Consider the following 12109-nt stretch of genomic DNA (forward strand, 5'->3'; position numbering starts at 1 on the left):
TAAAAACAAAAGATGTAGTTTTAAAACCCTGTTTTTTGTTTTTAAAATTTGGTTATGATTTCTGAAGTGTTTTATACAAGTGATAACTCGATAAGAAAAAATATGTTTATGTAATTTTTATAAGCTTAATATTTTAAAACAGAAAACAAAAAGTAAAACTGTCATCAAACATGGCCTTACCTTTATTCTGTTTGAATATTTGCCCTCAAGTAATCTTATGGTTCTTGGATAGCTTCGAGGGAAATCATAAATATCTTTGCTTCATTGAAGAAAATATCAAGATCATGAGTTGGGAAGCTTGTAGTAGAGCAGTTGGAGAAATTTCCTCGTGACCTTGAAGAGAATATGGTATTAACGGTCTGGTAATGATCTACTTGAACATTTACACATGTTTTCTGTTTCCCTAATGTTACCCACTTTCTTTTCTTTTGCAGTGAGGTTTGAGTGAATAAGCTTAATTTAGATTGTATAAATTGCTTGATTCTACTTTCAGAAAGATTTTCCAAGGTTAAAAGGTGACTTGATAAAATGTCTGGAGGGCCATCAAGATTACAACCCAGTGCTGGTCTAAGCAAATCAAGTGCTCTCTCGCATGTTTATATACAATATCCACCCTTACGGTGTAGAATTCCTGAACCAAGGGGCTTATTTTATGATGATGGAAATAAGTTATTGATCTGCCTAACAGCAAGTCAGGTAATAGATCTTCTGCAGTTTTATGACATGGAAAGTGCATCTGGAGCTTTTAAGCCTGTTTTGATACTGTTTATTTTGTCCTTCGTGTAGATATTCTCATGGAAAACAGTTCCGTTTAATCCTGCTGTCACTTATACCCCTGAGGCGATTACAGAAGGGCCCATTTTATCTATTCGATATTCCTTAGACTTAAAGATTATTGCAATACAAAGATCAAGTCATGAGATACAGTTCTTGATTAGAGAAACAGGTGAAACTTTTAGTCAGAAATGTAGAGCAGAGTCAGAGAGCATTCTGGGCTTTTTTTGGACGGATTGCCCCTTGTGTAATATTGTATTTGTGAAGACCAGGTAAGACCAGATTCTAAGGCTTTTAAATTTTATGATTGAAAATTGAAATACATGACATAATTTGCAGGGGAAACCTAAGATCAGTTTGACAAACTTTATCTTTCTGATTTTCTGGGAGTTCTGGAGAGTTCAAAATTGAAAATTTTTGGATGATATAGGCGAGGAGATAAGAGAGATGTGGGAGCAAATGTGTTTTGATGCTTCTCTTTTGTTTTTTAGCACAAAGAGTCTTGCCTTTTATCCATTTTTAAATCAAGGCTAATAGAGAGCCATTTATGTAATCTCTTTAATTTTTGAGGTTTTGGTTAGAGCTCTATTGCCTGTCTCCTTTGTATTTTGTCCCCTTTCTGTTCAATGTGAATGTTTCTTATTAACATATCTTGATTGATGTCATAACTCTTTTTCATTAAACTAAAAATAGCATACAAAATTGCCAGGAAGGAATTCGTGTGATCTAATTTTGTAGGTTGATGGTTGGATGACCATTGTTTTTTCACTTGAAAAATATTACAAATAAAACATAGTTCTCAATCTCTTAAGCCTTCCTCATCTCCTAGGCCCTAGCTTCTCTAGGATACCTTACTCCAATTGGTGATCTAAGATAATTATCCTCATAAAGAGTTTTAAGGTATAATGGTCTATTTTAACTTGGGCAGTGCTGTTAATTCATTTTCATCGGGACTCAATGACCTGACACGTGCTTTCACTGCAAAAGTGCACTATAATTCTAATTCATTTGTTATTTTTCTGCTTTCTTCCTTTTCATTATAGAGGATTTAGAGGGTGCTGCCAGTGATTTTGTGCATGTAAATATTTATAATTGGCTAAGGCAAAGTTATGTTGCAGTGGGCTGGACTTGTTTGCTTATAATTCTGACTCAAAGTCTCTCCATTTGGTGGAGACAAAGAAATTGAATGTTAGCTGGTATGCCTACACACATGAAAGTCGGTTAGTGCTTATGGCTTCTGGAATGCAGTGCAAAACTTTTCATGGGTTTCAGGTACAAAGTTTTACTTCCATGCACAAGTTGAATTTATTTGAATTTTCTTAATTTATTTATTTTCTTCTTAAATTTTCTGTGCTTCTATAATATTATGGTGAACGGCATTCCATACATTGTATTGTTACCTCTTTTCCAGTAGTTTTAGTATAAAGATATTTTTCTGAAGTCTTCTGAAAAAAAGATGTTTACCTGATGTGTTGACCCCCCCAATTTCACCAGAAAATGGAAAAATTCATTCGATGAATGGTATCAATATATGTAATAAAGATGGATTCTGATTTCAACCAATAAGTAAATAACTAAAGAAAATTCACTTAAAATATTTTGGGTCCCATTCAATTGATTAATATTGCAAACAAAATAAATACAACCAAATATTTTTGGTTTAAGAGGGAATGGCTTTGTTGGAAGTAGAGCTTGTTAAGAAGTCTCACCAATTAGAATTTGATGAGGCATGAGATTAATTCAGTAGCAGGTTCCGGAAACAAGCAGACTCTTGCAATTTCAAGATGTCTATTCTAACTTGAATCTGCAATTTTGAGACGGGAACTTGGAATCAGAGAAAAATTGAGATTCAGCTATCTTAAATTCTATATGTTGGACCCCCCAACATGGGGAGATGAGTGGATTTTTACTCCTCGATTTCAATCTTGACATAAAATACTACAACCAGAAAATGCAATTAATAAATAAAGCAATTTTTGAGCAATAAATATTAACAATAGATAAAATGCAAAAATTAGAGAGGTAAATGTTGGAGAAATTAGCATGAGTATTCTCTTGCCATTTTCACCAAACATGGCCTACATCAACTTGAACACTTTCAGAAACTCACTTCATCCTTTCCATAGTATAGGATCAAACTATTGTACTATTATTGGCGAAGTTCAAGAACAAACTTGATTTATTCCATGTTTCAATCTCTCTTTTCCCATGACTCAAAAACAACCTTTACAGTGTTGAAGTTTCTGAGTACTGAGGAGATCTTCTCTCATATAGTGGACGAACAACCCATTCTTGGATCATGTTGGACAGAATCTAATTTTCCTTAATACATTTTATCTCCAATTTTGGTGATTCAAAATGCCACGTGTTTTATTTTTCATGCTCTACAACACCAACACTTTTTCACTTCGATCCTTGCTAGTATCTACACTTTTTCACTAGGGCGTGGTACCTAGTGGCTGCTTGTAACATTTTCCAGATTCTCAATGGAGTTAATTCGAAGTCTAAAGCTAATCTTCTTTGGATTAATGGCTCAAAGGCGATCATTTCAGAATTATGGTACGAGAGGAACCAAATGATTTTCCAAGATTCTCACCTATCGTCGCTAGAATGCTTTAATCTTGCCAAATTCAAAGCCTCTCAATGGTGTGCTCTTTCCAATACCTTCTCCTCCTATTCCACTAATATGATTTGTATGAATTGGGAGGCCTTTATAACTCCTTTTCAATTTTGCTCTAAATTTTCCTGCTTTCTGTTTTTATTTTCTTTCACTCCCTTGGGAGTTTGTATCCTTGAACAATTTTTGTTCCTTTTCATTTATCAATGAAAAGTTCATTTCTTGTTAAAAAAAAAAACACCAACACTTTTAATGTTAATTATGAATAATGTGACCCAAATAGCTAACAAGATGTCCAAGCAACCTATGTTTATTTTGTATGGTGCTGAAGAATTGTGTAATTATTGCGTGCAAATGATTCTCATTGGATACCACAGGCTTTATTTTTCCACTAAAGCACTAGTAATTTCTATGCTGCTTGTTCTTTGTAGATGAACAAGAGTAGAGGATTGTTTTCCTTCTTGACATATCTAACATGTCTGGATAAGAGGTTTATGAATTTTGACTTCTATCACAATATGTTTGTGGATTGTCTGATGTTCTTATTTTGAACTTTGGTCCAACAAGGCTAATGATGGGAGCTGATTGGCTTGTGTTGCTGAAGATGTGCTTATTGTCTCATTTGGATTATTCTTTCATGTGTAGCTTTCATCAGCAGGGATGGTTCGCTTGCCAAAGTTTGAAATGGTGATGGCAAAATCTGATGCTTACAACAAGCCTGTCCTAGCTATGGAGGACGTCTTTATTGTCACCGCGTAGGGGTTTCTGTCAGTTTGCCTCTTTTTATTTCTTCTTTTTCTGAGAAACTCATTTCTATTGCTAATTAAAATCGAAACTCAAATATGTATATTTTCTTAAACTTTGTCAGGTATGGCAGAATATATTGCTTACAAGTCGATAGAATCGCAATGCTACTTCATACCTATAGGTTCTACCGTGATGCTGTTGTGCAGCAGGTATATGTTTGAAAACTTATCCATGTCTCCCTTGGGGTTTTTTGTTGGTTGAAACTTGAAAGTTACAATTTGTTAAATTTTATTTGTTAAACTTATCCATATTTTGTATTTTAACCCTTGTAATGTCACTTCCTCTCAATTTAATATTGATTACCACTTGTTGATCTCCATTTAATATTGATAACCACTTGTTGGGCGTTGTGAAAATTTTCAAGTTCGCAAGTGAGGGAGAGTGTCAGGTATATATAAAAGATTAAATTTATTGGTGATTTAACAATTTTATTGTACAACCAAAGTTAAAAGACTACTAGTTATACAAGACCAAATAAAGGCACAAAAGCTCATTTGTATAACACCAAAATGAAGAAATAAAAGGAACAACCCATTTCCCCTGTCCTTAAAACCTCGTTTGAGTTCCTTCACGCATCTTATGACTCTTTCCAACCAAAGTTCTTGTTATGGAAAAAGTGTGATAAAGATGATGAAACTAAATAATAAAGCATAAGGAGTGTAATGAACACCAATCTTGGACCACAGAAGTCTTCATCTCTTCCAAGGAGTTGGTCTCAAAGGGCGTCACAACTACATCCAAGTCTAGGACAGTACTAGAACTTAGCTACAGGAAATGATTTGGTTGGATTATCATGTACCAATTTTACTCATGACAAAATCACTCTGACCTATGATGTCATACTACTGAATGATATTGTGCATCAATATATTTAGTTGTCTCATGAATAATTTGATGTTTCACGAGGAAAGATATTTTCTACTTTTTTTTTTCTTTTTAATTTTTAATGAGAAACATTTTTACAAAAGAGGGGAAACCTGAAATTCAGAATCACAAAAGACTCCTCCAATTTGATGTTTAGTGAGGAAGATGCTATTTTGACCACTTCAAAACATTCTGGTAGTCTGCAAATCTTCATTCAGATCAGCAAATAGCCCTCAACTAAATGGTTCTATTACATGCCACTGTAGTAGAGTAGTCTATGATATACTCTAAGCATTTGGGAGCACTATAGCCACTATGCTCTATTCCCAAATCTGTGAACTCCCTTATCAGGATTAGGTTCCAGCGGATGATGTCTTGGTTCCAACTATCCTTTACAGCCCTACTCAGTAATTGATGTGGACAAGTTCCATATCCATTGGAACAAAGGGGAGGTGAAGAATAGAGAAGAGGGAGAAAGAGAAGAAAGTAAGGGACATATTTGGGAGAGAGAATGTAGGAAGGAGGAACCTTCCAAGGGGAGATTGGTTGGCAAAGGCTTGGGGTCTCTTGGTCATACTGGTTTAGAGGTCTCAACTTCGAACTTTCCGGTGAGCTCGATACAAAAAATCCTTGATGTCTCCCGGGTTCGGGCCTTGGGGCGGACGCGGGTGCCCTGGGTATAGGGGAGCAAAGCTCCAACTCCCGGTTGGCGGTTATCAAAAGAAAAAAAAATGGTAATCTAATATGTTAAAAATGCGCTTATTTGTGAAGTGCTAACTTAAACAACGAAATCTTACCAAAATTATGCCAAAGAACATGAAAATATTCTAAAATACAGGGTACTCTTAATTAATGATAACTTTTCTTTCAATCCTACATCGACATGTCCATGCACACAACCTTTAACTTTGAGTTCATTTGCTGTCTAGAGTTTCCTTCTCTTTTGGGAGGGAAGATGTGAGGGTGGGTGTGGACACCCAACCCTTCGAAAGGTTTTTCTTGTAGCTCCTTTTTTCATGCCCTGAGCTCCCCGTCTTCTTCTTCCTCTTCTTCTTCCTCGTCCCCGGTGACCCCTTGGTTTACCCCTATTTGGAAGATTAAAATTCCAAAGAAGATTAAGTTCTTTGGGTGGCAAGTCTTACATGGAAAAGTCAATACCATGGATCGTATTCAAAGGATGTCTTCCTTTTGTCTGGGCCCGCAGTGATGTGTTCTTTGTAGGAGTGCTTTGGAAGATCTTGAGCATATGTTGTGGACTTGTTAGTTCGTCCAAGTTTTATGGCTTCGATTCTTTAGATGTTTTGGGATTGTTTGGGTACGGTCCAGAGATTGTAGAGCGATGATGGAGGAAGTGTTGTTATTCCCCCATTTTCGTGACAAGGGTCGTTTTCTTTGGAAGCGTGTTTTCTGGCTACTTTATGGGGTATTTGGTTGGAGAGGAACAATAGGCTGTTTAGGGGGTGGAAAAAACTGTGGACTATGTTTGGGATCTCATTAGGTTTAATACTTCTTTATGGGGTTCGGCCACTAAGGCCTTTTGTATCAATTAGGTGTAGGTCTCATTCTTTTGGATTGGAGCCCGTTTCTTTAGGGGTTCCCTTTTGCAGGGTTGTTTTTTGGTATGCCCTCATTGTTTTGTATCTATTTTCATTTCTCTCAATGAAAGTGCAATTTCTTTAAAAAAAAAAAAAACTTTGAGTTCATTTGCAAATGAGAGTGAAGAACATTTATAATTTTACTAGAAATTTTCTTCAGTGAATTGGAAGTTTAACAAGATTATTACTTAACAAGGATAAGTGTAATGGGGATGAGTATTATGTGGCACTAATCGTGACTGTTCAAGATTTAGAAGGCGGTCTCAGTTTGTGGGGGTATGAGGCAGGTCTCTTTGCTTCCATTCTTATACTCCAACCTTCTTTGGCACGTTATCCTATAGTATGTTCCATTTGGAATCCTATCGTTCAAAAGATTTAAAAATGCCCTTTGTCTTGTGATGATAGCTACAAAAGCCACATACATTTCTTGCTATCTGGATTTTTATTACTATGCTTGCTTAAATTGTATTTGATATTTTATTATTTTGGTTGATAAAGACTTGTTATTCTTCCTATTCTGTCTTTATGATAAATTTAAATGAAACTGTTAAAACAGAGTAGGAAAGTACAAAGGATTTTAAAAACCAAGTTCTCATTCATACTTGAAGTTGCATTGTTCTTTTATTTCATTCATAGCAGGAAAAAGGGGATAAACTCTTCTAGAAGAACGGGTAATAATACACGCACTCGTTATCTGGAAATAAGCTTTACCAGGCAGCAATCTGTCGTATTGTCAAAAGTCAGATTATGTTTTTAAGTAAGGTTTCTATTTAAATATAAATCAAGCCTTTGTGAGGGAGCTATGTACGTTGATTAGTCTTCTTCATATCTGCTCAAGATTCTTAAGTATAATAATTTGACATCAAATTTAGAGTTGAGGATTTATAGTACTTATTTTTTTGACATTGTGTTCTGCAGGGTTCTTTACCAATATACTCGAGCTGGATTTCTGTGAGTGTGGTTGATAATGTGCTACTCGTTCATCAAGTAGATGCAAAAGTAGTTATTCTTTATGACATATTTGCGGACTCACGGGCACCCATATCTGCTCCACTTCCTTTGTTATTGAGAGGTTTTCCGGGGTCCAATGTTGATATCCGACGTAGTAAGCAAGATAGCGACAGTCTAGATGCCGATTCAGTAACTGATTATGAGGCAATAGTCTATGGGGATGGTTGGAAATTTTTGGTCCCAGACCTAATTTGTGACAACGTCAACAAATTAGTGTGGAAGATACATATAGACTTAGAGGTCGGTTTTTATTTTTAATTGCTTATTTATATAATTATATGTACAATTTTAGCCACTGACACTCTTCCCCTTTTCTTATGGCAGGCGATTGCTTCCAGTAGCTCGGAAGTGCCATCGCTTCTAGAATTCTTGCAGCGGCGGAAATTGGAAGTTAGCAAGGTGAGCATCTCACTGATTGGGTATGAGGATTTGTACTGCAAATACAAGAATTCCTTGTGTTCTGTATTGTTTCTAGCTATATCTATTACTGTGTGGAAAAAAATGTTGGATTGGAACCCTTGTTTTGTTAGGCTAATTTCATCTAGGCTCTTTTTCGGGTTGTAATTTAGTTGGCCCTTTGGTTCACTTGTTCACACTCTTTCATTTTTCTCGATGAAAGCCAACAATATAGTAATCCTAACCCAAACGTTGAGAAACATTTCAGAAGCATGTGTACATTGTTGGCTAACGGCTCTTAATGTTTATTGTATTTCAATAATTGTTTTGTCTTTGCTTGAACTATTAAATAATTTCTGCTAATGTTCAGGCTAAACAGTTGTGCTTGACCTTGACAAGGACTATGATTCTGGAGCACAGCCCAGTGCCCATGGTAGCTAGGGCTATAGATGTTCTAGTCTCGTCATATACCCACTCTAGCAAAACAGGCCCCAACATCAAGGAATCAAAAACCGATAGGTTTTCGCATTCCGTTATGGTTCAAGTTAGTGGTGCTGGCCCTGTATCTGGTGCTATTAACCGAGATTCAACTGCTGGAGTAGAAAGCGAAGCTCTTCATAGGACTTCAATATTTCCATCTTCAGATTCTGAGGAGAATGCTGATGTTGAACAACTAAATACTGTTTCAGGTGACCATCAATCTACAGTTGGCCAGGAAAAATGGAGAGGCACTACAAGTTCTACTGACGTTCAGGCATCATCTTCACAGTATCAGCTTCTTGGGCCAGGATGTAACCGGTTCAATGACGATGTGTCTGATGATGGCTCTCTGGTTTCGTCACCAGTTATCTCACCTGATGAGGTGTACAGCTTTGTTTTTGCCCCCATTGAGGAAGAGATAGTTGGAGTCCCATCTTATTTGCTGGCTATAATTATCGAGTTCCTTCGCAGGTATGCTATATTCTTTCAATTTAAAAGTGATTCAAACTCACCAGTAGATATAGCCAAGATGAGACAAGTTTAATATTCACCACTTAAAAAAGGTACAATTTAGAAATGGCAAAACATTAAGGATTAGATTGAAACCTTTCAAATAATAGAGGCTAAATTAGGTAAACATTCTAGCATTAAGGACTAAAACATTTATTTAGCCTTTCTTCATATATCCATTTGGTTTAACGAGTTATCATTTTTCTTCTTCTTTTTTCTCTTTTTGTAGGGTTAATATGGAGAAGATCAAAGTAAATCCAAACATTTATGTTTTGACTGTCCAAATATTAGCCCGCAACGAACGGTACACAGAAATTGGACTATTTGTCCAGCAAAAGGTATTGAATCTTTTCTTACAATCTTCCTCTTGCCCTCCAAGTTACACAATCAATTAGTGAGAGGCTTTTTCTTTTTCCCTTTTCCTTTTAACAGATTCTAGAACCTTCTAAAGAAGTTGCTTTGCAACTATTGGAGTCTGGTCGCCATAATTTCCAGACAAGGAAACTGGGTCTAGATATGCTTAAGCAGCTTTCTCTACATCATGATTATGTGTCTCTGCTTGTGCAAGATGGATATTACCTGGAAGCATTGCGTTACGCTCGAAAGTTTAAGGTAATTTCTTTTTGGTCCTTGATGTTGGAAATTTCTAGACTCTGCACTGTTTTTGTTCCTTAACGTTGTAATTTGTCCTATGATGATTTAGACAAAAAAAGGGTTAAATTACAACTTTGATAATTTAAGATTGTGTCTGTTTAGTGCATGTATTTTAAAAATTCTATTAGGTCCTTGGACTTCCAAGGATATGTCTATATAGTTTATGTAGTTAAGTTTCTAATGGGTCTTTTAACTTTCAATTTTTTTTTCCCTTTTTGTGTCTAATAGGGTCTCTATTGTTAACTTAATTAATTTAACATTTACCTGATATAGTGACTATGTTATTTAAGAATACGTGGCAGGTTGATTTTGGGCATGTTTAGGTATTTGGTGGCACAAATTTAAATAAATAAAGTTAGCAAGATACACAAATTGAAATACCAGTGACCTATTTGAAACCTTTTAAGTACCAGGACCAAATAGACACAATCTTAAAACTTTAGGAACCTATTTGAAAAGTTTTAAAGTACGGGCCTAAATAGACACCGTTCTGAAAAATTCATGGACCAAACTTGTTATTTAACAAAGAAGAAAGAAAATAAGGCCTATGTGATTCTCACCTTTCCCAAATATTGGAGTGGCGGACATTTCTTTTTGCTATGTTTCACCTGGATGTTGTCTCAAAATTTTCCCTACCTTTGGGAAGTGGGATTTTAGCTATATACTAACTCTGAACAATCCTGTTGTGGTTGTTCTGATACATACCAGTCTTCTTCACTGAAATAATTTTCAATCAAAATATTAACTTGTCCGAAAACATTATGCAGGTTGACACCGTCCGCCCTTCATTGTTTCTTCAAGCAGCTTTCACGACCAATGACTCGCAACATTTGGCAGCAGTTTTAAGATTCTTGTTGGATTTCACTCCTGGCTTCAAAAATACCTCAGATTACAGTAGATACCATCAAATTCTCACTGAAATGAACTCTTGTGCTTCTGCTTGAGATTGCAGAGAATGGGTCGTTTTATCGATCGCACAGCAGATCAGACCATGTGCTTTGGAGGCTCTTACCATTTCTTGAGATGGAAATGTCTGATGTTGTCAACATCCCGAGATAATTACAGATGATGGTAAGTGCTTTTAGATTATCTTTGACCATTTTTATGGCCAAAATGACACTTTTTTTTGGGGGGGAATATTATTTGAGTTGAGTTGAGTTGTAACTATAACTTAGTTAAGTATTAGAGAAAAGGTCCAAGTATATTTGCATTTTGGAGCTTGAAACAAGCAAACTAATAAAAAAAACAAAAAAAAAGTTGTACACAAACTTGTTCAAACAAAAATGGATAGTTCTTCATCCTAGAGAGAAATTTGATGGTGCTGGCACTGCCTAAGAAACCCGATGGACGCTCTATGTTTGTAGCTGTCGTGGTGCTATAATTGAGCGTCATGACACTGCCTTCTCAGAGAATGACTTTGAGCTGGATCTGTAGGTGCCATGGCACCCAATTGATAGCGCCACGGCACTATACTCTCGAATTCTTGCTCATTTCTTCATGTTGCAAAGGGGCACTCTAGTAATTTCGTGAACTTAGTGTGCTAATATTACTAGAATAATACTTTCTTATTTCTAGCTAATTACAAATATAGTGTGTTGATAACATTTTAATTGAAACGAGAATAAATTTTAATTTATTTTACCTACTATTTTATTGATAGTAATATTTTGTATTTTAACCATTTATTTAATAGTAATAAATAATTAATAATTAAAACAAAATTAATAATAATGAATTGTGTTTTAATAATTTATTGATATTAACTAATAATAATGAAATAAAATTAAATCGAAAGTTGTAATATTTTATAATAAAATCACATCAACTAAAAAAAAGCTCGAGCAATGAAAAAAAACTTTTTTAGGGCAAATAAATAAAAAAGAGTAATATTGTAAAATGATTAATAAAAAAGGTTATGAGTAGACAAGAGAGTATAAAAATTGTAAACTCTTTTAGGGCAAATAAATAAAAAAGAGTAATATTGTAAAATAATTAATAAAAAAGGCTATGAGTAGACAAGAGAGGATAAAAATTGTAAAATAATTATGAAAAGGGTTTAGGGCTTACTAAATAAGAAAAGAGTAATACTTTTCAACTAGGGAAGATATTATTATTATTATTATTTTGACAACCGGGAGTCACCTATACCTGGGGCACCTGTGTTACCCTAAGACTCAGATTCGAGAGACATCAAGAGTTTTTTGATATTAAAATCACCAGAAAGCTTTGAATTTGCTAAGGTCACCAGAAAAGTTTGAATTTGTTAGTATGACAAAGAGATTTCAAGCCTTTGTCAATTAAACAAGATTACCCATTTTTAAGAGGCATTTTTCAAGTGTGGGGTATAATTGATTCTATTCCAATATTTTTATTTTCATTTTCTTTTCCTTAAAATATACGT

The 12109-nt window shown here is 35.1% G+C and overlaps 1 protein-coding gene across 1 annotated transcript; it reads left to right on the top strand.

Annotated features, from left to right (window-relative positions):
* The first annotated feature begins 232 nt into the window (after nucleotides 1–232).
* Nucleotides 233–11047, top strand: LOC111019335 (C18orf8). The gene is made up of 12 exons (XM_022295693.2): nucleotides 233–362; nucleotides 494–696; nucleotides 787–1046; nucleotides 1893–2046; nucleotides 4037–4146; nucleotides 4260–4347; nucleotides 7576–7908; nucleotides 7993–8067; nucleotides 8435–9015; nucleotides 9284–9392; nucleotides 9487–9666; nucleotides 10476–11047. Exons 2-12 carry the CDS (start codon nucleotides 529–531, stop codon nucleotides 10650–10652), a joined length of 2235 nt encoding a protein of 744 aa, XP_022151385.1. The 5' UTR covers nucleotides 233–362; nucleotides 494–528; the 3' UTR covers nucleotides 10653–11047.
* Nucleotides 11048–12109: the final 1062 nt, after the last annotated feature.

This window comes from Momordica charantia (assembly GCF_013281855.1).
Source record: "Momordica charantia cultivar OHB3-1 chromosome 5 unlocalized genomic scaffold, Mcharantia_2.0 BLBB01000005.1, whole genome shotgun sequence".
Taxonomy (NCBI): domain Eukaryota; kingdom Viridiplantae; phylum Streptophyta; class Magnoliopsida; order Cucurbitales; family Cucurbitaceae; genus Momordica; species Momordica charantia.